The sequence below is a fragment of the Ictidomys tridecemlineatus genome, chromosome 15 (assembly GCF_052094955.1).
Source record: "Ictidomys tridecemlineatus isolate mIctTri1 chromosome 15, mIctTri1.hap1, whole genome shotgun sequence".
Lineage (NCBI taxonomy): Eukaryota > Metazoa > Chordata > Mammalia > Rodentia > Sciuridae > Ictidomys > Ictidomys tridecemlineatus.
The window spans coordinates 60,581,889-60,608,592 of record NC_135491.1 but is presented as its reverse complement, the minus strand read 5'-3'; the positions used below and the strand labels follow the sequence as shown (position 1 = coordinate 60,608,592).

At 54.6% G+C, this 26,704-nt stretch overlaps 1 protein-coding gene and 1 long non-coding RNA gene across 7 annotated transcripts in view; one reads left to right on the top strand and one right to left on the bottom strand.

The window, feature by feature from the left end:
• The window catches only part of Fanca (FA complementation group A), a 39,172-nt gene that overhangs the window by 12,222 nt on the left and 246 nt on the right, over positions 1–26,704 (top strand). For 3 of the 6 annotated variants that reach the window (XM_078032848.1, XM_078032844.1, XM_078032851.1), the window contains 27 exons: positions 382–492; positions 2,194–2,427; positions 3,990–4,084; positions 4,791–4,851; positions 4,929–4,978; positions 7,846–7,919; positions 9,766–9,879; positions 11,286–11,422; positions 11,748–11,818; positions 12,075–12,171; positions 12,303–12,490; positions 13,298–13,394; positions 13,945–14,118; positions 15,439–15,512; positions 16,952–17,080; positions 19,798–19,882; positions 20,844–20,995; positions 21,473–21,578; positions 22,520–22,576; positions 22,713–22,817; positions 23,301–23,413; positions 24,312–24,444; positions 25,282–25,344; positions 25,581–25,686; positions 26,071–26,146; positions 26,322–26,493; positions 26,581–26,673. In XM_078032848.1, coding sequence (XP_077888974.1) covers positions 382–492; positions 2,194–2,427; positions 3,990–4,084; positions 4,791–4,851; positions 4,929–4,978; positions 7,846–7,919; positions 9,766–9,879; positions 11,286–11,422; positions 11,748–11,818; positions 12,075–12,171; positions 12,303–12,490; positions 13,298–13,394; positions 13,945–14,118; positions 15,439–15,512; positions 16,952–17,080; positions 19,798–19,882; positions 20,844–20,995; positions 21,473–21,578; positions 22,520–22,576; positions 22,713–22,817; positions 23,301–23,413; positions 24,312–24,444; positions 25,282–25,344; positions 25,581–25,686; positions 26,071–26,146; positions 26,322–26,493; positions 26,581–26,673 — 2,967 coding nt within the window. Of the gene's footprint in view, positions 1–381; positions 493–2,193; positions 2,428–3,989; positions 4,085–4,790; positions 4,852–4,928; positions 4,979–7,845; positions 7,920–9,765; positions 9,880–11,285; positions 11,423–11,747; positions 11,819–12,074; positions 12,172–12,302; positions 12,491–13,297; positions 13,395–13,944; positions 14,119–15,438; positions 15,513–16,951; positions 17,081–19,797; positions 19,883–20,843; positions 20,996–21,472; positions 21,579–22,519; positions 22,577–22,712; positions 22,818–23,300; positions 23,414–24,311; positions 24,445–25,281; positions 25,345–25,580; positions 25,687–26,070; positions 26,147–26,321; positions 26,494–26,580; positions 26,674–26,704 lie in introns of those variants that run through there. The other 3 variants (XM_078032846.1, XM_078032845.1, XM_078032847.1) reach the window with 3 other exon arrangements.
• Positions 10,358–13,319, bottom strand: LOC120887860 (uncharacterized). The gene is made up of 2 exons (XR_013431112.1): positions 12,663–13,319; positions 10,358–12,527 (listed from the first exon to the last, which is right to left on the bottom strand). It is a non-coding gene; the product is annotated as an uncharacterized LOC120887860 (long non-coding RNA).

Sequence of the window (26,704 nt, the reverse complement as noted above, 5' to 3'; positions counted from 1 at the left end):
CAGGGCAGGTTCTGGTCTGTGGGAGCACTGCCCAGTCCTCTCCTAGGCTTGCTCTTTGCAGGTACACACTGTGTGCTCAGAGCCACTGCTGACCCAAAGCCTCCTTCCCCCAACCCCTCCCGCTTTGGTCCCTGGTCCTGTCGTGGCATCCTCCAGTAGATACCCGCTGCTCAGAATGGTTTTTGACTTTTCTTTGAGTAAACGTTCAGCCTCCTCCTCAGCCAGGGCTCGGCTGTTACCTGTCTTAAGTGTGTGGACCTGAATTGCTTCTCGTGTCTCTCTTTTAGCAGCAGCTTCTGCTTGTGGGCCAGACCGAGGCAGGGCATGCGCAGCCTGTGGGCAGGTACCTCACTGAGCAGCACTTCTGCCTTCTCTCTTCAGGCCTCGTTTGGGAGTGCACGGGGCTACCACAGCTGCAGCAAGAAGGCTTTGGTCTTCCTTTTCAAGTTCCTGTCCAGCCTCGTGCCCTGGGAAGCCCCCCGGTACATGCAGGTGAGGAGCCGCCTGCATTGGTGGTCCCTCGAGCTCTCTGCCCTCACTTGTGCTGGGCGTGGGAGGGTGGAGGCCTGGGAAGATGTGGGCAAGACGAGAGGTGGTGTAGCCAGAAGAGACAGATCTCATTTTCTTTTAAAAATGGTAAATTTTTTAATGCATTTAAGGAGAAGAATCTGGAAGGATATAGCCTGAACTGCCTAGGGTCATCACTCCTAGGAGTAGAGAGCAGGCAACAGACCTCTCGCGAGTTTACTGTAGTTTGAGTTTTCGTAACAAGTCCATTTTAGTTTCATGACATGCCCCAGGCTGGGTGTGGGCGTCCACCTGGGGCCTCTCCCATAGAGAGGCTGGGGAAGGAAGTTAGAGACCTTTGGTTCATCAGCTAACTGCCCCAGTGTAGCCTGGGTTTTGTTAGCGTATTGTGATCACATGTGGTATGCGGGTAGCTTGGGCAGAACTGTACATGCAGGCAGTTTGATGTCGGCCCTCCTGGTTCCCTCCTCTTCCCTCCCCCGTCTCCCTCCTCTGTCTTCTGGTCTTCCTTTCCCTGTTGTTGATGTTTGATTGGTACTTGCTACAGTACGTAAGTTCATGTGCATGTACGAGACATGATTCTGTTAGGTTCACTCCACATTTTTCTCCTTTTCCCATTCCTTCTCCCTCTGGTCCTTCTCCTACCCACTGATCTTCCCTGTGTTTCTGTGTCTTCATGAAATCCGGTCCCCTCCCCAACTTTCCCTTACTTTCCTTTATCTTCCCCATGGGAGAGAAAACATTTGATCCTTGACTTTCTGAGTCCAGCTTACCTAGCATGATGTTCTCAATTTCTATCCATTTACCTGCAGATGCTGTGATTTTACTCTCATTATGGCTGGGTAGAACTCCGCTTTGTACATGTGCACATTTTCTCGATCTGTTCCTCTGTTTACGGGCATCAGTTCTGGTTCCATAGCTTGGCTGCTGAGAATCATGCTGTCGTGGATACTGACATCTCAGCCTCTACTCAGGAGTCCCCACTACATTCCAGAGGGGCTATGCCCCCACAGCCAGGGGCTAGATCCTGCCGCACCTGCCCACTCCCAGCTCTGGGCTGCTTCTGGGTGCTGTTGTGCTGAGGGAGGAGGAGCAGTCAATCTGAGCCCCCTGTGCACCCCAGCCCCCACCTCTGAGAGGCGAGGCACGCGGTCCCCAAGGCCTTCTCCTGCGCCATGACCTGTGCAGAGCCTCTCCCACATTTAGCCACCTGCTCTCTCCTGGGTCTCTGTGGCAGCTTCTCTGCCTTTTTTTTCCTCTGGTGCAGCTCCAACTGCTGGCCAGAGCCTGGGTTAGTCCTTGCAGGCCGTGCTTCTGGGCTCCTGTTCCATTGTCATTTCCCCCTGGACACAAGCTCAGTGTGGGGCGGTGGGCGCCCTTTTCACAGCACACTGCCTGCCACGGATCCATCATTCTGGTGGTGTCGCAGATGTGGCATTGGTGTGGACCTGCTGTCCTCTGGTTGACTGGGATGTTGGTGGGTCTGTGCAGCTGCAGGTGCCGCTGTACCTGGAGCCTCTGGCTGCCTGGCCCTGGCGTCAGTTTCTTCTCTGCATTCTGCCTGGGGGTGGCCCTCCACTGCCCAGCATGTGTCTGGCCGCCATGGCCGTCTTGGTGTGGCAGTGCCTGGTGCCCTGGGACTGATGTTGCCATGTGTCCTCGCAGGTGCATGTTCTCTACCCGCCCCTGGTGCCCGGGAAGTACCGCACCCTCCTCACTGACTACGTTGCCCTGGCTAAGACTCGGCTGGCTGACCTCAAGGCAAGTCTGCATGCACTGGCCCTGCCAGCACCACTGAAGCCATCTTTGTTTTCATGTTCTTGTTTTTCTTTTCTGAAGGTTTCTCTGGAGAATATGGGGCTCTACGAGCATTTGTCCTCAAGTGAGGATGTCACAGAGGTGGGTCACCTTGGGCTGCTCTGTGGGTCTGGGGTCTGGCCTTCATTCCTGGGCCTCAAGCTCCAGCTCCTGGGCTCTCTCTGTCCTGTGCCTGGCTCGCGGCAGTTCCCTGAGGGCGTCTGGTCAGTAGTGGCCCACAGGTGCCTCATTTGGGGTAGCTTGCTGCCAGGGTCTCGCCTACACCCCGAGTAGGCGATGGAAATGAGTTCCTCTTGGTGGAATGGGCTGGCTGCAGAATAAAAAAGCCAAGAAAGAGAAAATGAGGAAAAAACCACAGGGCACAGAAAGTGATTTTTAAAAGCAGGGGCGGGAGGGGGTAGCTGATCTTAGGGACTGAGCTTTCACACTAAAAAGAAACCAAGGGCAAGGTGGAGCCCACGCTGGCTTTATTTATTATCAGGGAACATCAAAGGTTTTCCAGGGAATGTTCTTTTCCAAATCAGGTGGGAGGTGGGCTGTCCAGTTTCCAACAAGTTACGCCCAACTCCGGAGGCTATGAGACGGGTCTTCCTTAGTAGAGCAGAGATAGAGGTCACGTGCATTGGGCAATCCCTTGAATGGGAAGAGCCACAGAATAGCTTGTAATGCCAAACCCAGGTCTCCCTGGCTTCCATACAAAGAGAAGACCGTCAAGTAATTCATGGTGGCTCTCCATACCAGGGCTTCTTGGCATTGTGGGCTGGAGTGGAGAGGTGAGAGGTGATTGGCTGCATTTGTCCAGGAATTAAAGAGAAGTGCCAGTGGTTGTTATGGACAGATGTCAGCTGGCCACGTGACGCATGTGTTGCTGTAGAAACAGCTTCTTCGTCTTTTAAGACTCTGTGCTGCTGTGAGTTGCTGAAGAATAGGTACAGAGGCCACTGAAGTGCTCGGTGAACCACTGCCAGGTGGTGTCCTTGGAGATTTGGTGCTATTTATAAGTTACTCATGACTGACTTTTCATAATTTTAAATTTCAAAAGTTAAGTCTCCACTTGTTCCCACCCTTTGAGGGCAGCCCCTGACATCCTAGAGCGGGCAGCAGACAGCATCCCAGTCAATCCAGGCGCTCTGGCTTCTCTAGAGGGCTGAGCTGTCCCCGAGGGCCCAGGCTGCTGGGTTAGTGCTTTTGAGGGCAGAAGACAGTGTGGCCTCTTTCCCTGTTTGCATGTATCTGGAGGGTCTATGTGCACATTCCAGGTCCCCTTTACCTCTCTGCATGCATTTGGAGGATCCATCTGCGTGTCCCAGTTCCACTTGCTGGGTAGTACCCTCCTCAACCTTCACCTTCATTTATGTAGTTTTTGCATAAATGAAGGGCCTAAAACCTGTGAGCGTGTGCTCAGCTGAGATACTTCCCAGTCCTAAGCTTTTACCTCCTGACTGCAGAGAATCCTGGCAGCGCCAGTGTTAGCCCACTCTGTCACATTGTCCCCCATGCCAACTAAAGTGGAACAGCAGGCATGCCACTTAAGGCGGCTCTAGAGTGGCTCTTGCAGCCCTCCCCCATATGCAGGTCCAAGAGGGTGGGGCTTACGGGTTGGCCTCTGCTTCCTTACCTCCCTTTTTCTCCTCCCTGTGCAGAACCAGCCCCACAGCCAGGCAGCTCAAGACGTGGAGAAGGCCCTCCTAGTGTTTGAGCACACGGGGAAGATCCCAGTCCCGGTCATGGAGGCTAGGTAGGGGGCTGCTGGGCACGGTGGTGGCAGGGTCAAGAGCTGTGTCCTGCTGCAAGTTACAGGGTGCTCTTCCTCCCAGAAACGGCCAGTGGGTGCCCTGGAGTCACGTGGGAGGGAAGACCACAGGCCAGTGTAGCAGTGGTGGGGTTTTGTATTTTTGGTGCTGGATTAAACCCAGGGATGCCTAAGTGCTGAGCTACATCCCCAGCCCTTTTGATTTTGAGACTGGAGTTGTCTCACTAAGTTGCTAAGGCTGGTCTTGAACTTGCAATCCTCTTGCCTCAGCCTCGGGAGTCTCTGAGATTATCAGTGCTCGCCACGATGCCTAACCCAATGATGGTTTTCTAATCAATGCTTGCTTAGGGACCAAAATGGAGTCAGTCCAGGGAATTGCACAGCAAACTTGATTGGATTCAGTGTGGTCCTAAAACACCCAGAATTGTGGTTGCTACCAGTGCAGGCAAGACTGACTGTAGCTCCTGGGATTGAGCGCAGATCCAAGGAGAGAATGGTCCCCGCTGACCCTGCCTACGCCTGGGCAGGCGGTCCTGTCCCCGACTCCCTGGAGTGCAGGGCTGTCGCCCCACTGATGCCCTCTGCAAGACTCATCCCAGCATCCTGGAAAGAGAACGGCAGACGGGTAGGCAGCAGCCTTGTGCAGAGCACCTGGGCTGACTGTGGTGCTGTCTGCTTCTCTGTGCTGCAGCATATTCAGGAGGTCCTACTACCTGTCCCACTTCCTGCCTGCCCTGCTCACACCGCGAGTGGTGAGTACGACGTGCCCAGGCATGTGGCCACCTCTGGAATCGAGACACTCCTCACTGGGCTCTGGTTCTTTCCACAGCTCCCGTCAGCCCCGGATTCTCGAGAGGCTCTCATAGAAGCCCTGAAGAGGTACGTGGGAGCTTTTCCAGAAGGGCTTTGATGATGCAGAGAAGTGTGATTCTCTTTTAGAGACATGTCTTTCACCTGTGTTTATTGTAAAATGTTGGCTCCAAAAGTAGTTGGTTATGATTTTTTTAAAACAAAATTTGCTCAATTCTCAGTATCACCACTTAGTATCATTCTTGAGTGAAACTTTGGGAGACTGGGTTAGTTTTGACGTTCCAGTTCATAACTGTGGTAAGAGGATTTAGGGACAGAAGGAAAGGAAGAGCCTGAAGAAGCCTCAGGTGAAAGGACTAGGGTGGCCCTCGAGATTCACCAGGATCCTGGGGTCTTGGGTAGCGCGCCCACAGGTGGCCTCCACTGGTCGGGGAGGGTGGGTGCCTGCAAGGCCCTTCTTCCTGAGGGAGGTAGGAAGTGCCTGCTGTTTCCAGGGCCCATGGGAGCTGGCAGGAAAAACCTCTAGCATCCTTGTTTTTATTTATTTGTGATATAAATAAAGTATTTCTGATACATAGAACTGCACATACAGCAATTTAAAACACATTTAAAGTACCACCATGAACCTCCACCCATATTTTGCTATCTTTGCCTTTTAAAATGGATTCTTTCTGCTAGGCAGAGCCCTTGGGTGTTTCCACACCCTCACCAGCATTGTTTTCATTTTTCCGTAGGAGCATTTCCAGTGGGTTCGAGTTGGCGTCTTGTGTTTTTTTTTTTTTTTTTTTTGGTGGGGGGGGATTGTGGTTAGAATCCAGGGGCCCTCAACCACTGACCACATCCCCAGCCCTATTTTGTATTTTATTTATGGTCTTGCTGATTTGCTTAGTGGCTTGCTGTTGCTGAGGTTGGCTTTGAACTCACAGTCCTCCTGCCTCAGCCTCCCGAGCTGCTGGGTTTACAGGTGTGCTCCATTGCTCCTGGCTCACACATGAGTTTTTTGTCTTCAGCTGCGGCCAGCACAGCCAGAGCTCCCCTTGGTGGCCCATCGTGCTCTGGCTCTGTTCTAGCTGCTGTGTGGGTTCCCTCTGCCCGAGCACCCTCTCGGCACACACCACTCATCAGGTCTCACAGACTGGACGGCCAACAGCTGTCCAGGCCTGCAGGCTGGACTCTTGAAGCACAACTTCAGTGAATATCCTCAGGGTGTGTCCGGGAACACTGGGAGCTTCTAGCGCAGTGACAGTGACAGTTTTCCGTTCTCCAGTGTGTCTTTTTGTGCATCTTCTGTAGATGACTACTGAGTACCTAGATTTCATTGCTACGGCAAACAGCATGTTCTCTTGAATTCTTTCTTCGGGTATGGCTGAGGTTTGGGTATCCTGGTGTCTAGCATCTGTTCTGGTTGTTAGCCGCTGGCCTCTTGCCTTCTGTCATGCTGTGTTAGGAGGAGTTTTGGTTTATCCTAGAACGACAGCAGTCTGGAGCTGGCCTCCCCTGCTGATCCTCACTGCAGTAGGAATGCTGCTGAGAGTCACCCTGGACCAGGGGCTCGTGGTGACTGCTCTGGGTGTCTCTGTGTGGAGCAGGCCCCTCTCGCTGGCCCACTCAGGACTTCCTGAGGGGTTGAGTCCTCGGGACGATCGTGCTCCTCTTCTGGTCCTGTGGTAATGCCTGAGGTAGGTTTTTCCTGCTGTTGAACTGTCCTTGCCTTCCTGGCATGTCCCTACTGGGATGAGGTTTTGTTAGGAACTGCTGGATGTGATATGGTGATGGTCGGGGCAAGTTTCACAAAGCCTGAGCCTGATCCTCTTCGTGTACCTTGGCTGCCTAGGCAGTGACGTTTTCTTGCTTTACAAGTTGGATGGGTGGTTCTCTTCTGTGCCCTGAGCAATGTGTGCAACTGAGATTCCTACGGCTGCGGCTTGGCCACGCTTGGCTGCATAGCTGTCTGGTCCTGATGACGTCTGTGGTGAATAGCTATTAGGTTAGCCAGGTTTTTTTTTTTATTCCTCTTGAGTCTTTTGTAGGTTTCTAGAAAACCTGTGTCATCTAGGTTTCAAATTCATTGACTGAGCGTTGTGCAGACAGTGGTGTGGGGAGCCAGCAGGGGCTCGTGCTGCCTGGACACAGGGCAGTAGGCCATGGCACAGGACATGGAGGACAATTGCATCGCCACAGATAGGTCACCAAGCCTCCTTCCAGGGTGGGGACTACTTGTTACATCTGATGCAGAGGCCTGTAGTGCATTCTGCCAGCCCTAGGGACAGCATCAAAAGTGCTTGCTGCAGGCCCTGGGAGGGATCGGCACAGATGCCCAATGGGTTGGTCTGCGCCTGGCACCTGCAGAGAGACTGGCAAGAAATGAGCATGAGGGCCTAGCTGTGCTCCAGATTAAAGCCCAGAGCGGCAGAGCAGAGTCCTGGGAGGCAGCCTGGAGATGGGTCACACAGACTGTCCGCGAGTTCTGCCTGGGTGTGACAGTGTCACTTGGGTCTTCCGGGTCTTCTTAGTAGTGATGGCTGTTCATAATTACGCTTGGTGTGTTGTGGAGGAAGTACCATGCAAAGCCGATGTATGTTTTTTTCTTAAACCATTATGGAACCTGGTGCAGTGGCACACTCCTGTGATCCCAGCGACTTGGGAGGCTGAGGCAGGAGAATCATAAGTTCAAGGCCAGGCTCAGCAACTTAGCAAGACCCTAAGCAACTCAGTGAGATTCTGTCTCAAAATAAAAAGGGCTGGGATGTGGCTCAGTGGTTAGGTGCCTCTGGGTTCCATCCCTGGTAATAAACAAAAACCAGGATAGTACTATACACAGTGAGGTATCATTTATTTAAATTTAATGTTTTTTACTTTGCAAAACAGTTTAGGAGTTAGAAACTAGGGAATTAAATTGTCATGATTGACTTGAATATTGTTGTCTTCTGATCCAGAGCAGATAAAATCCCCCAGTCTCTGTATGCTGCCTACTGCCAAGCCTGCTCCACTGCTGAGAAGCCTCCAGAAGGTAGTCTTGCCCTTGCTGGGGCTGATGCTTCCCATTTCCCTGGCTCAGAGCCCCTGCCCCCAAGGCTGCATCAGTGACCGCCAGGGCTGTTCATAGTGACACCGAATGAGATGGGGGTTCCATAGGTTGCCTTAACCTGGCTCTTATAAGGGGTGTTTGGGGCGGAAGCCCCTGTGCCTGCCAGGTGCCTGTGCTGACTCCTGCAGGCACAGTAGGTGCCATGATGTGTGACTACTCTGGTGCCTTAGATGGCCCCGTGAAGCACATAGGGAACGGCTGGTGGTGGAGGCCCCACTTGCTCTGTGAGCACAGAGCGTGAGGCGGAGCTCCACAGCCCTGCAGGTCGCTGTCGCACACGTCTGCACATGCACACCCGGGTCCTTTCTGCCAGCTCTTGCAGCAGCAGGGAAGGGCCCTGTCCAGAGCAACCTGGTGCTTTGCCCTGTCATTTTGTCACAGGGACCAGCACCTTGTCATTGAAGCAGAGAGTTTGTGGGTTTGGGTTTTGGGTTCTTTTCTCGGTGCTGAGGTTAATCCTAGCAATACACTGCCACTGAGCTGCACCATCCCTTTTTATTTTCTGCTTTGAGACAGGGTCTCACTAAGCTGCCTCCGACTTGTGATCCTCCTGTTTCAGCCTCTAAATCACTAGCACTGCAGGCGTACTGTGTCCATCTTTGTGTTTGTCCCTTGACATCTGTAGGGCCATGCAGGCTGAACAAGCCTGTTCTGTTCGACAGAGTCCTCTCTCCAGTTCTATTTCCAACCCTCCTTCCATAGGCCTAGACAGTTCCCCACGGTTGTGGAGACCCAGGGGACTCAAATGGGCAGAGTCTGAAGCTCTGGCAGGGACCAGTGCTGTGTTGGGGACAGCTGGGAGGTCTGACGCCTTAGCCACATGGTGAGGGCTTCTCTTCAGAGAGTTGCCTTCCTTCACACCTTCCTACTTTAGGGGACCAAGCCCTAACCCTCATGCTTCTAGGCAAGTGCTCTACCACCGAGCTGTACTTCCCAGAAATTTTTTTGATACCCAGGAATGAACCCAGGGAGTGCTTCACCACTGAGTCACATCCCCAGACCTTTTTGTTTTATTTTGAGTCAGGGTCTTGGTAAGTTGCTGAGGCTGGCTTTAAACTTGCTACCCTCCTGCCTCAGCCTCCCGAGCCTCCGGGATTACATGTGTGAGCCACTGTGCCCGGCCAACCCAGACCTTTTTAAGTTTTGTTTTGAGACTCAGATTCATGACCCATGCTGAGTCACTGGGTCACAGGCCTGCGACCCTGCCCTCAGCTCCTGGGTCCCCAGGTGCTTTCATGGTGTGTGGTGGAGTTCTCGAGCAGAGCCATAGCTGCCAGTTCCTGCTGGGCGAGACCCACAGGCACAGCGTGCACTGGTAAGTGTGTGCCTCTGCAGCCAAGCCACATGTGAGCTTGCTTTGCTCTAAGGCATGCCTCTCCTTTTCTAGCGAAAACGATGTGAGAGTTTAAACCAGGATCTTTTGCCAACGTGTCTCCTGAGTAGATGTAGCCGCAGGCGGAGCTGGTGACAGTCACCAGCTCTGTCCCAGGCCTGCTATGGGGATGTGGATGTGTGGCTGCCTCCCTCAGTTGTCCAGCGGGGATGCCCACCTGCCCCTGACCCCCATCTGTGCAGCTGTTTCCATCACATCTGTGCTTTTCACACTCATGGCTGTGGTCTGCAAAACTGCTTTTCTTCACTTTGTTTATAAGCATTTTGATGTGACACGCTGTACACAGTGTCAGAGAGAGGATCCATTGTCCGTCCTTGACACCTAGGCCTGGTATCTGCAGGGACCTGAGTTTCCCCTCTGCCTCCCCTCCCTCAGGTGCAGCCTCGGGAATGAGGGCAGAACCCACCCATGCTGAGGAGCCCCTGGGACCACTCAGGGTTGCGCTGAGAGAACTCAGAGCCTTGATGGCAGACCCCACCCAGGCTGACGGTGAGGACAGGGTGTCTGATAGAGTGTGTGTGTTCTGCGTGAGTGTGCAGTGTGGGCTTGGAGCCATGGCAGTGGAGGCTGTGCCTTTCCTCTGGTCTCACTGCAGCTGCCTAGACCCTGGGCAAAGATGAACTCTGTGCTATTTGGCAGCCAGTGGGATGGGCAATGGAGGAAGAAAGCTGAGCAGAGCTCGTAGGAGGCTGTTTCTCCATTATCCTGGCTGTCTGCGTTAATGTGAAGTACATTGGGCCTCTACTCTGTCTCGGAAACACTGAGAGGGGGTGAAGGCTTCATGCATGGAGTGAGAGCATGCATAGAGCCCCTTAGCACTTGGTGCAACCCAGCAGTCTGTGGCAGTGAAAACTGACTGCAGGACGTTCAGATTCTTACTAGGATGCAGAATCTGAAATAAGTAAGCCACATGTTTCCTGAGCATATTGCTGCTTACTCTTGCTATAACAAAACACCCAACGCTGGGTAATCTTTGAAGAAATAAGAGATATTTAGTTCATAGTTCTGGAGGCTGGCAGTCCAAGGCTTGACTGTATGTGCAGAAGGGCACAGGCAAGCAGGAGGCCAGAGAGACCAGGACGATCAGGCCTGTGCTTTTGTGACAGTCTCTCAGTCTCCTGGGAGGCCCAGTAGTGTCCTGGAGAGCCACAGCAGGCCTTGTGAGGTGATGCCCTGGGTACCCCACCACCACCCACCAGTGCCACCACCCTGGGAACAAACCACGCCCACCGTCACACAGAGTGACCAGTCTCAGTGGTCACACAAACAGCCCCGCAGCACTGCAGCTCTGGGGTGCAGCCCCTCCCTGAGGCCGCCTGCTCAGGCTGGAGACGCAGCCTTTCAGAGCCGTGCTCAGGTGGTCCTGGGATGCTCTTGTGGTGTTTTTTGAGGCTGGGCTTGCTAGACTCAAACACCTGGGCTCTAGTGATGCCCCTGCCTCAGTCTCCCCAGTGGTCACACCACAGGCCTGTGCTGCCAGGCCTGGCCAGGACCTGGCCCTTGGAGGGCACTGTGAAGAGTTCTGCTCTTGAGCCAGAACCTGAAAAGGTCAGCTCAGCTGCTTCCTGAGCCACAGGTTTGCATGCTTGAGTGGGGTGGTCGGCCTTCGTCTCGCCCCGGGTGTCCGGTGCCGTGTGGGAGGGTGGGGCTGGGGTTTCAGAAGCCGAAGGCTCATCCAGGAAGAAGGAGCAATGGAAGCAGGCCCAGCATGTCCACACCACATGTGCTCAGTGTCTCTGCCACTGCCTGGCTGGGGTGTGGGAGCCACCAGGCCCTCCACGAGGGGTAGGCCAGCTGGTGGCCGAGGCTTTTTAGCTTTCTGCGAGGCCATGTCAGCCCCTGAGCACTGGTCTACCCCGTTTCCTGTCTTCCCTGACTGGTTTCTCTACCTGCAGTTATATCTGCTCAGATGGCCGTGGTTTCTGAACGACTGAGCACAGCCTTGGAGCATGGTGACGATGACAGCCCCCAGGGCAGAGGGAGGATTCAGCTCAATGTCCTTGCTCCAGAACTTCAGCAGCAGGAGCAGCTGGTGGGTGCAGGCTGTGGCACCAGCTGCTTCGTAGGTCATGTCAGGAGCTGGGTCAGGCTTTAAAGACCTGGGCCCTCCCTGCCCAGGCCAGCCAGCCCGTTTGTGTGAGTCCCGGCTGCAGACACCTTCTGTAGCCCCAGGCCTGAGTCTCTGCTCACCCTTTTCGGCTCCTCAGCATTGATTTCCAGGTCCGGGAAGAATCCTGGAATCGGCAGGGGTGGGGGTCCCGGGACCAGCTGCACTGCTGTCTCCCTCGTGCTTGCGCAGGCTGCTTCCCATGGCCAGTGGTGGGAGCTACAGCCGTTGGTGGCCATGTCCCTCCCAGGTGGTGGACCTCCTGCTCTCAGCTTTCTGTCAGAGCCTGATGGTGGCCTCCAGCTCTGCCCCTCCAGAGAGGTAAGGGCTCAGGAGTTTGGGTGATCCTGGGCTGTCCTGGGGCATCAAGATGGCAGGCCAGGCAGGAGTGAGCTCGACTTTCAGGAGCAGGTGTCCAGGCCGACTTCCAAAAAGTGGGGATTTGTAGAAGTCTTGCTGTCCTTGGCCCTTGTGTGGAGGAATGACCTGGCCCTTTGTGGGCCTCTGCACCTGGATCAGCTGCGGGAGTGGTGTGTGGGGCTGTGAGGGGCCAGGGCCTCACCTCTGTTACCTACAGGCAGGGTCCCTGGGCAGCCGCCTTTGTGAGGACCCTGTGTGGACCTACGCTGCTCCCTGCAGTCCTCACCCGCCTCTGCCAGCTGCTCCACCACCAGGTAGGCTCCCCCTTCATGCAGGCCACACAGGGGGCTGCTCCAAGGGCTGGGCAGCCTGGCTAGTCCTCCAAGCATAGGAGCCTTCTGGCTGGGGGGCTGTCACCAGCTCTGCCACTTATCCCTCTTTTCAGGGCCCACGCTTGAGTGCCTCCCATGTGCTGGGCTTGGCTGCCCTGGTTGTCCACCTGGGTGAACCTGGGTCTGCACTCCCGGAGGTGGAGCCAGGCCCTCTTGCCCCTGCCAGCAGCCTTCCTGTCCCCAGGTTCCTCGACAGCCTCCTGACGTGCCACACCAAGGAGTCCTCGCTCTTCTGCCTGAGGTAGGCCGACTCTCCTCTCATTCACTGCTCTCCCCTCCTGGGAAAAGAAATAAGCATTCATCAGATAATAAATACCCTGGAGGACTGGGTGGGCACTGGCCCAGCATGTGCAAGGCCTGGGGCCTTGTCACTAGCCCCCAGAAGACAGACATGTAGAGGGAGAGGTTTCCACCTGGTGGACGTCTCTGATACACCTTGGTTACTGCGCAGTTCCTGGGGAGGGTGTCGCTGCTGTTTTCTGGTGTGGATGCTCCTGGGTGCGTTGGGAGTGGCGGGGGCACCCACGCATGCCTGCAGCCTGGCCCCACGCCATCTTTCATCTTTGCTGCGTCTCCTTTCTTGCTCCCCACCTTCCTGGTGCTCTGGTCTCCGGGTGTGGGTGGGGGGAAGGCTCTGTTCACGTTCATCGTTGCCTCTGCACATCATCACAGCTGGCCTCATGTGACTGGCTCCAGGGAAGCTGAGGCCATGCTCAGGGATGTCCCCTGTGTGCGAAGAAGCGTGCTCATCTCTCAGGACACGCCCTGAGCGCACCTTTCACTGGCTCTGAGGACTCCTCCTCTTCTGTTCATGGGGATGACACACCCTCAAGTCCACCTCCCTCCTGGCCGTGTCCCTTACAGAACACCCAATCTCCTGGTTGGTCTGAGGCGGGTGGTACCAGTTCAGCCCTTGCACACCTGAAGTGCACCTGTGCCACATGGTGTGCATCTCTGCCTCTTGTGGGCAGGGACTTGTGGGGATGACTGCTCAGGCCCCCAGGCCAGAAGGTGCTGAGGTCAGTGCTTGTTGCTGCTCTGTTCACAGGTTCTGCACCGCAACGCTCTCTTACGCTTTGTGCAGGGTCTGTCCCCAGCCCTGCGACTCTTGGCACAGCTGTTTGTCTCCAGGTCTTGTCAAAAAGGTAGGTCTACAGGGTCCTGGTCTTCTGTACTGCAGAGGCCAGGTCTGCCACTGTCGCAGGTTTCAGTGGGCATCGGGCCTTGGTTGGGGACTGCCGTGGCCATCTGGGTGTCTCCCTACTGAATCTGGGTGTGAAGTAGCAGCTGCACCCGTCTGCTTCTCTTTTAAAGAAACAGACACTGGCATTCACAGGGTGTGTTCACGAGAAGCTTCTTTCCGTCTAAAGGACAACCCTAAGGCCTTCATCTAGTGGATTCTGCTGCGTTTGTCAGAAGGGCAGACTCCTTGGGCATTCCATCCCTGGATGTCCACCGTGGGGGCAGCGGGTACCACAGCCCAAACCCCTCCCACGAGGCCAGGGCAGACCTTTGGAAGGTGGTGTGGCTCCAGCCCTCTATGTGCGGGCCTGCAGCCCCAGACGCAGTCGGATGCACTCACAGACGCAAGCTCGGGGCAGCAAATGCCAAGCATGGGGACACTTTGCCCCCAAGGTCACCTGCGGGGCACGGCTGGGGGAACAGTGTTCTGGCCTCACCATGTGTCTCTTTCAGTTCCAGTTTCTTGTGTTCAGATTCTTCTCAGAGGCCCGGGTGCCTCTCCCTCAGGAGGATGCAGCTGGCCTTCCCTGGGGACCCCTGTGCCTTTCCCCTGCAGACTGGAAGATGGCCACCCTTGCCCTGTGGAGACAGGGCCACTTCCAGGAGCTGCTCACTGGGGAGTTTCATGTAGGTTGCCCCTCCCCACCTGGCTGTGTGAGCGCTGAGCTGAGAGGCACGAAGCCCTGGGTATTCAGGCCCACGCTGCACTGAGGCCACTAGAGCTCCATGCGCAGCTGTGAGAAACACTGTGGAAACACCTGATGTGCTTCCCAGGCTCCCCCAGCCGTCCCTGGATTGAATCCAGGGGTGCTCTACCACTAAACTCATATATATTTTATTTTGAGATAGGGCCTCATTAAATTACTGAGGCCGGTCTCTCAACTGTGATCCTCCTGTCTCAGCCTCCTATGTTGCTGGGATCACAGGTGTGAGCCTCTGTGCCTGGCCCAATAGTAACTTTTTACAGAAGATTTTAAGGGTGAATTAAAAACCATTGCAGCTGAGTGCGGTGGCGTGCCTGTAGTCTTAGAGGCTTGGGAGACTGAGGCAGGACTGTAAGTTCAAAGTCAGCCTCAGTGAAAAGTGAGGCGCTAAGCAACTCAGACCCTGTCTTGAAATAAAGTACAAAATAGGGGCTGGGGATGTGGCTCAGTGGTTAAGCACCCCTGCAGTCAATCCCCAGTACCACCCACCCCCCCGCCCCCACCCCCCCACAAAAAAACCACATTGCTGCTCCACCATTCCCTTCTGTGTCTGAACAGTTGTTAAAAGGTGGGTTGCACGACTCTCCCAGCTTGTCTAGCATCCCAGTGTGGGAGGGGCATGGCAGCTCCTCCCAGGGGCCCCATGGAGGCAGTGGGGCCTGCTCCCAGCTTGCACCTGGATGCCTGGCCTTTGCCCTCACCCTCAAAGGGTCTGCTGAGGGTCCCCATAGTGTGAGGCTTTCAGAGCAGCCCACCTGCCCACATCTGTTTAAAACTGCTCTGGGAGCCTTCAGACAGGAAGTGGGCTTGGAGGAATACCTGAGCAGTGGTTATTCCCACAGGTCTCCCCCCAGCTCAGGGAGCCAGGAACTCATCTGTCTTGGCTCTGCCTGATCACCCGGGGTGTGTGTGTGTGTGTGTGTGGTGGGGGGGGGGTTGCAGCACATGGGCCAGCGGCTCAGGGCTGGACAGTGAGCAGGGATAGCGTCAGAGCTGCATGGTACCTGTCCTCATTTCTCGGGCTCAGAGCAGATGCACTTGGTAGAAGAGGTGAGTGTGGAACCTGTGACCTGAGAGGCCTGGGTCTCTTGGGGATGGAGTGTGCACAGGTGTTTCCTTGACAGAATGGGGGCCCTTTCTGTGAGGCTCTTCAACTGCAATTGGCTTTAGACAGGCCTTTGTTTTGGGGATAAAGCAACAAGTGTGTGGAGTTTGCCCTGCACTGACCACCCTTGTCTCTCAGCTAACCTTTGGGGACTGGCTGCAACTGGAACTGGAAATCCAACCTGGAGCTGATGCCCTGTCAGACACAGAGAGGTGAGTGTCTGCGGGAGCTCCTCAAAAATGGCCTCAGTTTCCTACCAAAGTTTGTCTTTTCACCTTCAGTGCAACATTCATGTTAACTGTGTAGCCTCTGCACCAATTCTAATTATTTCATTCAAGAAGCATTTGTTGAGCTTCTGTTCTGTGGCAGACTTTCCTAGAATGTCCTAGAAGCTGGGCCTGCAGTGTGTCACATGAGCCTGCCAAGATGGCACCTGTGTACAGACAGGGCACCTGAGGTGCACAGAGGGCTCTGCATACCTGACCGGGCTGTGCCCTAGTGACCACAGGTGAACTGGAAGTAGGGATGAGCACTGCCAAGGCAGGGCCAGGGAAAGGGTGGCTCTGGGCATGTGCCATCTTGAGATGGGAGTACCACGAGCTAGGCAAATCCAGGGCTGAAGACTGTCATGCCAGGCCTGCTGTTCTGGGCACATAAATGGCTTGTTGAAGGACTTGGGTTTGAGGGTATGGAGTTTAGGGCACAGAGAGGAAACTGTCCTCACCACAAAGGCTGGGTGTAAAGTACCACTGGTAAATGCCACTGCTGCCAGACTAGTTGGCTCTGAGAGTCTTCCCTCCCATGCTCACACTATCCCCCGCTGCAGTGGACATCTGGGTGCTTGGGAAACGGACATGGCAGACCACACTTTCTTGGTGTGAGGGTTCCTAAGAACCTCATCTTAACCCTTAGGTCTCTGTTACCTGGAGGTTATGTTCAGGCGTGTTCCTGGATGTCCTGTTCTATGTGTGGCCCTGGGGTTGAGCCAGGGGTGCTCTACCACTGAGCTGGACCCAGCTCTGCTTAGTTTTTATCTGAGCCCTGGTCTTCCTGGCCTGGAACTTGCATCTTCCTGCCTCAGCTTCCTGGGTAGTTGGGTTTTCAGGTGTGCACCACCCACCTGGCTCCTTTCTTAATCACAGAGTGATGCGTAGACGGCTCTGTGAGGGCGACAGACAGCAAAGCCCTGGCCTACTTGCAGGCTGTGTGGTTGTGGGATGGGTCTCCACCCCCTGGAGGCCCTACTGGCTCCCACAGTGCCACGGCACTTTTTGTCAACTGCCCTGCAGTCTGAACACAGACCTCACAACTGTGTGTGCAAGAAGACTGAGCGAAGTTCAGACATCCTTGGTGACTCAGCCTGCACGTCTTTTGGGTGTGTAGCCATTGGTCAGGCTGCAGGACAACACCCCGTCTGGACTTTGGTCAATGGCAGCAGTTTGCAAGGGTGGATCTGCCCCTGAGATTATGCCTTTCCTGCAGCCTCAGGTCCTAGCCTGGCAGGTAGTCAGGCCTCCATGAGGCCATGCTGAAGTGTGTGCCTGAGACTGTTAGTCCCAGCCCCTCCAGTGTTCCCAGCAATCACCCAGACTTCCCACTGGCCATGACTTGCTTCCTCCTCCTCAGAACTGACATCAGCATTCACTTGCAGACAGGACTTCCACCAGTGGGCAATCTATGAGCACTACCTCCCTGCGCCCTCTGCTTCAGGAGGCTGTGATGGAGACCTGCAGGTGGCGTGCACAGTTCTGATCAATGTGCTGATGGACTTCTATCAAAGGTCAGCCACACCACACCAAATGCATCTGATCTTTTAGGCAGTTCTGAGAATGCACTTTCCCTCCTCAGTCCATCACGTTACACAAAACGCATTTGGGCAGAAGGTGGTACTTAGAGGGAGGCATCCTGGGTCAGCTTTTTCTCCAAGGGCACAGCTTGTGGCAGGAGGAACAGCTATTTCACACCTGTTGTGTAGGGTCGGCCATGTGAAGATGGTACCCGTGGCCTGGCGAAAATCCCCCTCCCGTAGCAGGGCTGGCACGCAGTTCTTGAAGCAGTGAGTGTGAACTGGCCAGGTGTCTCCTGGGGTAGACGGCTCTAGCCCCTCTGTCCTCAGGAATGCGGCTAGTGACTCTCCAGGTTCCACCCATCCCTGTCGCGCCCAGCAGGGCTGTGTAGGGGCCCTGAGGCAGACAGTTTCCTTCCCAGGTTGTAGGCAGTGAATCTTAGGATGTTAGTTGTGAAGATGGAGTCCAGACAGTTTCTTCCACTGTCCCTCTTGCTCCCTGGGGCCCATGAAGGTGCTGTCCAGTTGGCATAGCCATTGTGTGCCATCTGCCGCTGCATGGAAACGTGCTTCAGTGTGGCAGCAGTATAGAGCCTGGGGTGGTACAGCCCATGCTGTGGAAGCAAGACAGTCCTGTCCCCTCGAAGGGACAGCCATGTGTGTGTGAAGCTCAGTGAGGGAGTATCTGCTAGTGACCTCCGAGCCCTGGCAGCCAGCCTCCTGCTGTGGAACTGCTTTCTGAACGTCCCAGAAATGGAGCGGCATGTGTGCCCTTGTGTCCTGGGTGTCATTGGCTTCCCTGAGCAGTGCCCCCAGACACATGAGTTTTGATGACAGGGTATGCCAGGAGGGTGCACCCTGTACGGGTTTGTGCATGCATGCAGGGTGGATGCAGGCTGTGCTTGCATTCTGGCCCTCAGGAGTGATGCTGCTGTGCGCATTCCGCGAGGTTTCTGGGTAGGCGTGTCTGGAGTGGAGCTGTGGGTGATCTGGTCATTCTGCCCACTCTGCAGCCACCTGCAGTGCAGGGCCCTACTTCCCACATGCCACCTGCCTGCCTACTCCTCTGGGCGTGAGATGCTGTTTCTCATGGTCTCCACTTGGAGCACCTTTGCATGTGCCTTTGGGGAAGCGTCTGATCACATCCCTCACCTGCTCCCAGGTGCTAGGGAATCAAACCCCATGTCCTGTGTCCCCTAGGCAAGCAGTCTGCTGCTGAGCTACACCCCTGCCCCTTTTGCCCACTTTTAAATTGGGTCATTGTACAGAGTCTTCACATACCCTAGATATGACCTCTTAGCAACTTGTAAATGTCCTCATTCTTAGTTGTCCTTTGATGCACAGAAGTTTTATAAATTTTGATGGAATCCAGTTCAAATTGTTTTTAGTTTTAGTACCTGTATTAAGGGGGTTTTTATTGTCACATATTTCCAGCTGTCCCGGCACTTCTCACCCCATTTCAGGGGTTTGTTTCCAGACTCCCAGCTCCACCTGCTAGTTGATGTATCTGTCTGCCCTCCAGCTCTACACACTGATGGCTGTAGCTTTCCAGTAGGTGTTGACGTGGGGAAATGTGAGTCCTCCAGCTTTGTTGCTCTTCAGGATTGCTTTGGCTGTTCTGCAATCTTTGCAATTCTATCTGAATTTTATGAACAACTCCTCGATTTCTCCATGGCCATCTGGCATCCTGATGGGTAGTGCATTCAGTTGTAGACCAGCTTGGGCGAGTATTGTCATCTTAACACCGAGGCTTCCGTGACCATAGGGTGTCTTTCCATTTACCTAGGTCTGTTTTGTTCTGCGGGATAATAGGGACTGAACCCAGAGCTCTACCACTGACCCACACCCGAGCACTTTTATATTTTTGCCCAGGCTGGCACAGGAATCATAGGCGTGTACCACTAAGCTCAGCTTATTTAGTCTTCTTTAATTCCTTTCAACAGTATTTTATGGTTTCCAGGGTGCAAACCTTATGCTTTCTGGGTTGTTTGTACCTATGTATTTTATTGTTTTGGTGCTCACAGAATGGTTCCTTAGTGTTGTTTTTGGATTAATCGTGGTGTGTGGAAATACAGCTTCTGGTGGTATATTGAAGTGCTGAACTCCTTTATCAGCTCTGATACTTTTGTGTGGGTCCCCAGGATTTAGTGCAGGCCATGTCGTCTGTGAGCAGAGTTCACATTACTCCTCTAGGTTGGATGCCTTTATTCTTTCTCTTATTGAATGGCTCTAGCTAGAGCTTGTAATAAAGTGGTGAGAGGCTTCTATCTTTACAATTAAATACGGTGTTTTCCAAGCTGCCCTGCATCATGTTGAGAAAGTGTTGAGCTGGAGGACAGACAGATATATCAAAAGCAGCTGGAGTCCAGAAACAAACTCTCACAGGAAGGGTACCAGGACCCTTCTGTTCATAGTTTATCCAAGGGCTTTATCATGATCAGTTGTGAAATCCATTGAATGCTCTTTCCGTATCAATTATAAGTGATTTTATAACTGGAACTTGATGTAAACCCAGTGTTGCATTCTAGGGATAAGTCCTGCTTTTCCCTGATATGTACTACTTGTTATACTTGCTGGATTTGGGCTACAAGAAATGCTAGTTTTGCTGCTTGTTGATCAAGCATTGTGATGCAAGCACTGGATAGAGGTGGGTACTGCACTGCAGCACTGCTGGAAATGCTGAGCAGACTTCTGTGCCGTTTGACTTTCAGTTCGAGGAGTTGGAATCACTTGGAGAGCTCTGGCTGGGTCCCTGGTGGCCACACAGGAAGTGGGGATCTTCTTTCCAGGCTGCAGGTGAGCTGGAGGGAGCCAAAGCTCCGGGTGTCCAGGGCCTTGAGCTGTCTCCTGCTTGAGCATTCCTAGTGTCTGTGCTTTCCCTGTCTAGCCCACTATTGCATCCTCTCACCTGATGAGGCCTGGGGCGAAGCTTGGTTAGTGCATAGGAGCCCCGACTCCCCGTCCACTCCATGCAGCCTGGCCTAGGGCAATGGCAAACAATCTCAGTGCATATTAGCAAGGCAGACCTGCCTGCCAGAGATGGTGTCACCAGAGTACTGGGAGCCTTTCCTCTGTGGCCCCTGTGCAGGGCTGGATCCTGAGGACATAGGATGAGACATGGCAAGGGGGGGAGAAGCAGAGGAGATGGCCACAACTTGGGTTTTGTGCAATCAGTGATGATGTAGCTCCCAGCCCAAACTGTGGAAGTCAGGTCTGCTCCTGGGAGCAAAGTACCGGCCATGGCGTATTTTAATGGAATAGGGCACAAGATCTGAATGCATTTCCAGAGTGGGATTCTCGGTTGAATGAATTGAGCATCCTTTGGCATTTAAAAAGTTACACTCAACATTCATTTCATGACAGCATCAGTGTCATGAAAGTCTGTGGAAATGTTCCAAAATAAAGGGGGTTGGCAGCAGAAAGCCACCATCCCTGCCTGGACCCCGTGATGGGGCAGGTAAGTGTGGCCATAACCATGATGCCGGTGGAGCATGGGCCAGCGGAGCCTGTGAGCTAACTCGCCCTCTGCCTGTCCCCACGCACACATGCATGTGTGGAGAGGCAGAGGGTAATGGGGAATCGCCCATCCGGCTGCCTGGGGTGAAGGCTGTCCTTCCCTGTGGTTTTTGCAGTCATGATGATTTCCAGGTGGATGAGCTGCCACATTTGTTCTGTCTGTCTGTGGCCTCCGTGTACCACTCTCCTCATGCTTGGAGTGGGGTCAAGTGCCCGAGCCTCTGACCTTGCTGTTTTCCAGGAGATGGTTCTTGACCTGGAGCTGGAGCAGGGTGCAGCTACTCAGGGACACTTTGTCTTCTCGGTGTTGCGCAGCCGGCTGCAGCCTCTGGCAGGTGGGGCAGGTGTGGCCACCAGCCTCCAGAGACAGCAGGAGCTGCTTGCGTGCAGACGGTAAGGCCTGGCTGGGCAGGGTCATGTAGGGGTACCAAGCTTCTCCTCTCCGTTGGTCGCCTGTCTCTGGCCTCCCCAAGCCTGGGATGGGCCATCCTTAGTGGTTTCTGGGGAGGGCAGGTCTGGGGTGGAAGTGCTGGGGATACAGGCCTTCTCCTCAGGTGCACTGCGTGCTCAGGTGTGCCTCTCTGTGCCTGAGTGGTTTGTTGATTCTCGTCGTGGGGATTGTGGTGCGGTCTCCTGCTTGATGGTTGTACAGCTCTTCACCAATTTATTTTTTGCTAGCATGTTTTGCAGGACTGCAGCAGCCTGAGCTTGGTGCAGGAGTTGAGGGCAAAGGCACGTTGGGTGGGGTGGCAGACCAGACCACTGGTTTGGTGGCATCACAGGCTGCAGGGTGCTCCTTATGAGCTAGGCTCCTCCTGAGCCTGCCGCCTGTGCTTGCCTTCACTGTTGACACTGCTCCTTGCCTCCAAGGCTCCTCCTTCGCCTGCCTCCATCCATCCTGGTTGGCGGCCTGCAGGCCCGACAGCCCATCGACCCCCTCTGCGAGGATTTCTTTCACTTGGTCAACTCTGAGCTGGTAGGTGCTGTGTGAGCATAGGCTGGCAGGGGTGGGAGGAGGGCACAGATCACTGGCTTCTGGGAAAGGAACAAAAGTCATAGGTGCATGGTGCCTAGATAGCCAAGAACTCCTGGGAGGACTGTGGCAGCTCTCTCCATAGCCTGTTACCTCTGCAGACGCTCCCTCAGGTGTGCACGTCAGGGCCCGTGGGAGTCTGCCCGCCAGGCACCTGCCTCCTTCTCCTTCTGTGATAGACATCCACCAGCATGGGCTGCACACTCGGAGGTGGTGCTCATCCTGCGTCCATCATCTGGGACTGTGTATCACCAGCTCACTCCACCCTGGAGAGCAGCTGGCATTTGTGCCTAAAGACCAATGCACAAACGTGACTGGAGATTGAGCTTAGGTCCCCTTCCAGTTGTGCAGAACGGCAGGCGACCAGGAAAGCAGAGTGGTGGCAGCTTTAGAGACTGTGGCACAGCTGTCATCCCAGTGATGTGGAGGTAGAGGCAGGAGGGTCACATGCTCTGGGCCAGCTGGAGCAATTCAGCAAGACCCTGACTCAGAATGAAATAACAAGGGCTAGAGATGTCGCTCAATGGTAGGGCACTTGCCTAGCATGTGCCAGACCCTAGGTTCTATCCCCAGCAGCCCATGGAAGTGGACAAGAGCACAGAGAATAGTGTGTGGTCAGCAGAGAAGTGTAATGATAGCGTTGTCACTGTCAGCTAGAGTCAGAGCCACAGCTCCCAGTTCCACCTGGAGCCCATGTGTCTGGGCCAGAGCAGGCGGGGAGTCTTGAGGGGCCTAAGCTGGGGAGGTTCTGGCAGCATACTAGGGCAGCCTTCTGTGGCTGATGGCCAGTTGTCCCTAGTGTGGCTTCATAGCTAAACCCCATAGCACACTGCACTCTGGTCTTGCCCCTCTCTCTGCCACTGGCCTGCTGAACTGTTTTACAGAGAAACTTCTCCCAGGGAGGTGCCTTGACCCACGACATCACCATCCATTTCTTCAGGGTAATTCGTCTCCCCTAGCACCTCCCATGGGACCTTCTCAGGGTCCCTGGGAACAGATCTCCTGTGGGGTGGTGACCTTTAGGAACTGGGCTCACAAGGGTGCCTGGGTGAGCCTCTGCTGTGTTCTCTGCTGCAGGGGCTCCTGAATGCCTGTGCACACAGCCACGACCCCTTGCTGACAGCCAACCTGACTCTGACTGGGTGCCAGACCAAATGCCCCATCCTTCTGACCTCTGCGCTGGTAGGACTGGCTGCTTGGGGTGTGGGGCTCTGCCCATCAGGGCTCCTCGCTGCTGCTCCTTGCCTTCTGTGTCTCGCCATCTTAGTCACTGTGGCTCAGTTGCAGCTTTCCGCCCCTGTTGCCTGCTGGGGCTACAACTGACCTGCACTTCAGGGCAGCGGGAAGCTGTGCCCCGCTGGCGGCTTCCTTCTCTGTGAGGCACCAGCTCTTGCAGGGTGTCATGGGGCAGAGGCAGGGCATTCTCTGTTCTGCCCTTGAGTACAGGTGCCTTGTGGGATTGCTCTGAACACAGCAAGGTAAATAAGGTGCTGCCTGAAGTTGTACTGCGTGAGCACAGGGAGCACCTGGGAAGCCCCAGCCAAGCAGCAGCGGGGCTCTGGGGAGCTGGCTGTGGGACAGCGCCTCACACAGGTGTTCTGGTCCTGGAGGTGGGGCCAAGCAGAGCTGCCCTGACCTGTCTTCTCCTGCTCTCTTCCCATTCAGGCCTGGTGGTCAAGCCTAGAGCCTATACTGCAAAGTCGGTGGAGAAAACGCTTCCAGTGCCCACTGCCCCTTGAGCTGCAGAGGCTGCAGGAAGCCCAGCAGTTTGCCAGCAAGTAGGCATTGGCAGCAGGATGAGGCAGGGTTGGGTTGTGACCTTGGACATCCTGGGTTGTAGTTGCTAGGGTCCCTTGGAAAGGGGTGGTGAGAACCAGGCTAACAGCCTCCAGTTGGAGCAGCCAGGCAGGTCAGGAGTGTTCATGGGACAGGTCTCATTCCAACTCAGCTTTTCCCATCTTGGCCCCATCTCCTGCTCACATCTAACACTGGCCCCAGACTGCCAGCATCAGGTGTATTAGGGTGCTGATGCTCAGTTCTCCACCCAGCAGCTCAGTCAGACCTGTGGCAGTCAGGACAGTCCACCTCCTGAGGAAGTTCTTGAGGCCCTCCAAGGACACACTGATCCCAGTACCCAAAGGGAAGAAGGCCTTCACGGTCCTTGGTGACATGTTTTGATTTCCTGATGTGCCTGAAACCTCAGCACATAGAAAGCAGGGCTCATTGCCAGGTGTGGTGGCACAGCCTGTAATCCCAGTAATGCAGGAGGAGAATCCCAAGTTCCAAGTCCAGCCTCAGCAGCTTAGCATGACTTTGTCTGAAAAGAACTAAAAAAGGGCTGTCGACATAGCTCAGTGGTAAAGGTCCCCTGGATAAAGGAGACTCTCCTACTGACCCTAACTCCACCAGAGATAGAGCTGGATCCCTTTGGCCCGACCCAGTACTCCTTGGAGGACAGAGTTCCCAGTGTTCTTATAGACTCTTCCTTCAAGGCTCAGGCGTTAGGTTTGGTGCACGGGCTCTGTCCCCTTGGTATGCTTCCACGTGGAGCTGGCATCTTGCTCTGCCAGGGCCTCATGCAAAACCCAGGTTTTGCATATGAGGACCTGAGCTCCTCTGTATCCTCCTTGGAAAGCCGTTTCTGTGCTGCAGCGATGACGCATCTCTCTGTCCCAGCTTTCTGGCCCCTGGCTCGACTTCCCCTGCACCCAGCCCTGCCTGGGTTTCAGCTGCTGCGTTGCACTTTGCAGTGAAAAAAGTCAAGACGGAAGGTGCCAGATGGCCGAAGCTGGACTGCGAGAGAGAGGAGGCAAGGCGGGGCTGATTTTTTTCTAGCAGGCTCATTTTTAATCAGGGCATTTCTCAGGGTTTGCCAGTGGATGTGGCTTTTCCAGGGAAAATCTTGAGGTTTCCATCCCTTTATTTTGAAATGAATCTAGCCAACGTGCAGTATTAATGACTCAAGTGCTTCTGTTGGGCTCGAGTCTTTCCTTGCCACAGCCCTGCAGGCTGTCTGTTGTGAGTGCACAGCACGAGGCAGCTTGACTGGGCCATGCTGGTGGCTCCACGTTCTGTACAGGGATTTTCAGACTCCGGCCTTGTGCCCCTGGGTTGCTGGGCCCTCGAGCTTGACTGCCCATTGACCCCAGCAGCAGCACCCACATAGACTGCGAGTGCCGTGCGGTGTGCATGGAAAGCCCTGGCTCCTCTAGAGAGGAATGGGAGGCTGGGAATTGGAACCAGTGTCAGGCAAGCTGGGGGTGAGCAGCCAACATAGGCCCACACAGCCCCAGTCGACTCTCGATTGGAGTGCCACCCTGAGATCTGTAGCAGAGCCACGTGATGATCACGTGGCTCTGCTACAGATCTCACGTAGGCATTTAAATACCCTACGTTTTCTAAAGGTCTTGTACTTTGGCTAGAAACAATTTAGTGGCTTCAGAACCAGCTTCCAGCCAGGGGGCCTAGTTCTCAAGGGTGTGGCTTGCTGCCAGGTCAGTGTCCCCTGCCACACCTGGTGTTACACTGACTCAGCAGTAGTTTTCAAGAAGCTCCCAGACTAGCCCACCTGGAGGAGCAGGTCTGCTTTGCCAGGGCTGGGACACCTGTGACCTGCGTGTCTAATCATACCTGTTGTCATCTGCAGCTACTGGTTCCCCTCTTTTTCTTTTCCTTAATGGACCTGCTCTCGTCACATCTGACCCCAAACGTAAGTGACCTTCCAGATGAGGTACCCACTTTCCCCATGGGTCAGACAGTACACCCTGGATCTCTGGGCATCTCCAGTGTGACAGTTTCTATAGGTTGTCACCAATTTACAACTGAGCAAAAAGTCCAGTCCCCTCCCCGCCCCTCACCTCATGTTCCCATGAGTACAGCAGTGCTTTCGTGAGCCCACACGGGGGGCCATGCTCAGCCCTTCCTGGGACTCTTCTCTGGTCACAGGACACGGTTGACCCCCTGAAGGCTGTGGACACCTGTGCTGAAGTCCTTGAGTGTTTGCAGAGGCGGAGGGTGGATTGGCTGGTGCTCTTTCAGTTGACGGAGACAGGTAAGCTGGCCACTGTCTGGTTTGTGACAGCCGTGTCATTTCTTCAGAAGCAGCCAATGGTTAAGAATAAGCCCTTGGAGCTCCCTTTCCAAGCTGTTTTCTTGCTAAATTTACAACTGGTTCAACTGTGCAAATTCAGTACATCTTATTCAAAGCACCAGAGGACTTCTCAGACCACGGCTACCATGTGTAGGTGTCTGCTCTCCTGCCTGCAGACATCACCCCACGTGGTGTCCGCCCAGCATCCCAGACCCAGGGGAAGGGAGTCCTCAGCGTGGCCACACAACCTCATGTTGTCCCTGCATCCAGACACACTCCCCGAGTGCATGACAGCTCTGTCCCCAAGGCATCCCCAGAGCTGACTGAGGCCCCTTGGCATTGCAGATGCGGGGCTAGGGCACCTTCTCCTCCGCCTGGCCCCAGACCAGCACACCAAGCTGCTGCCTCTTGCCTTCTACAGGTAACCCCCATGCTGGGCTGGTCCTGGGGCCTGGTGTGGTCAGAGGGAGCAGCATTTCCCCAGGCACCTAGACTCCCACCAGATAGGGTCACTTGCCTGCAGCTTGGTGCCAGATGGGTGGATACACTCTCTGCACTAACCTACTTAGTCTGTGTCATGTTCTCTTTATCTCTAGTCTTCTCTCCCATTTCAAAGACGACGCCATCATTAGGGAAGAGGCCTTTCTGCGTGTTGCTGTTGACATGTACTTCAAGCTGGTCCAGCTCTTCATGGATGGGGAGACCAGGGCTGTGTCAGCTCCAGCCAGCAGGAGACTAGAGCTCCAGGGCCAGTCCTCTCCCCAGCCTGTGAGAACAGCTCCTGCCAGGGAACGATGGGGTGAGGTGGCACACCAGTCCTGGTCCACTGTGTCCTGATCTGACTGTCCTCTCTAGGGCAACCCTGTACAACTGATCACAGAAGCTCGTCTTTTTCTGCTGCAGTTAATACCTCAGTGCCTGAAAAGCGGCTCCTCAAACATGGCAGAGGTAACCCAAGACCCTCTCCTTGGGACTGATT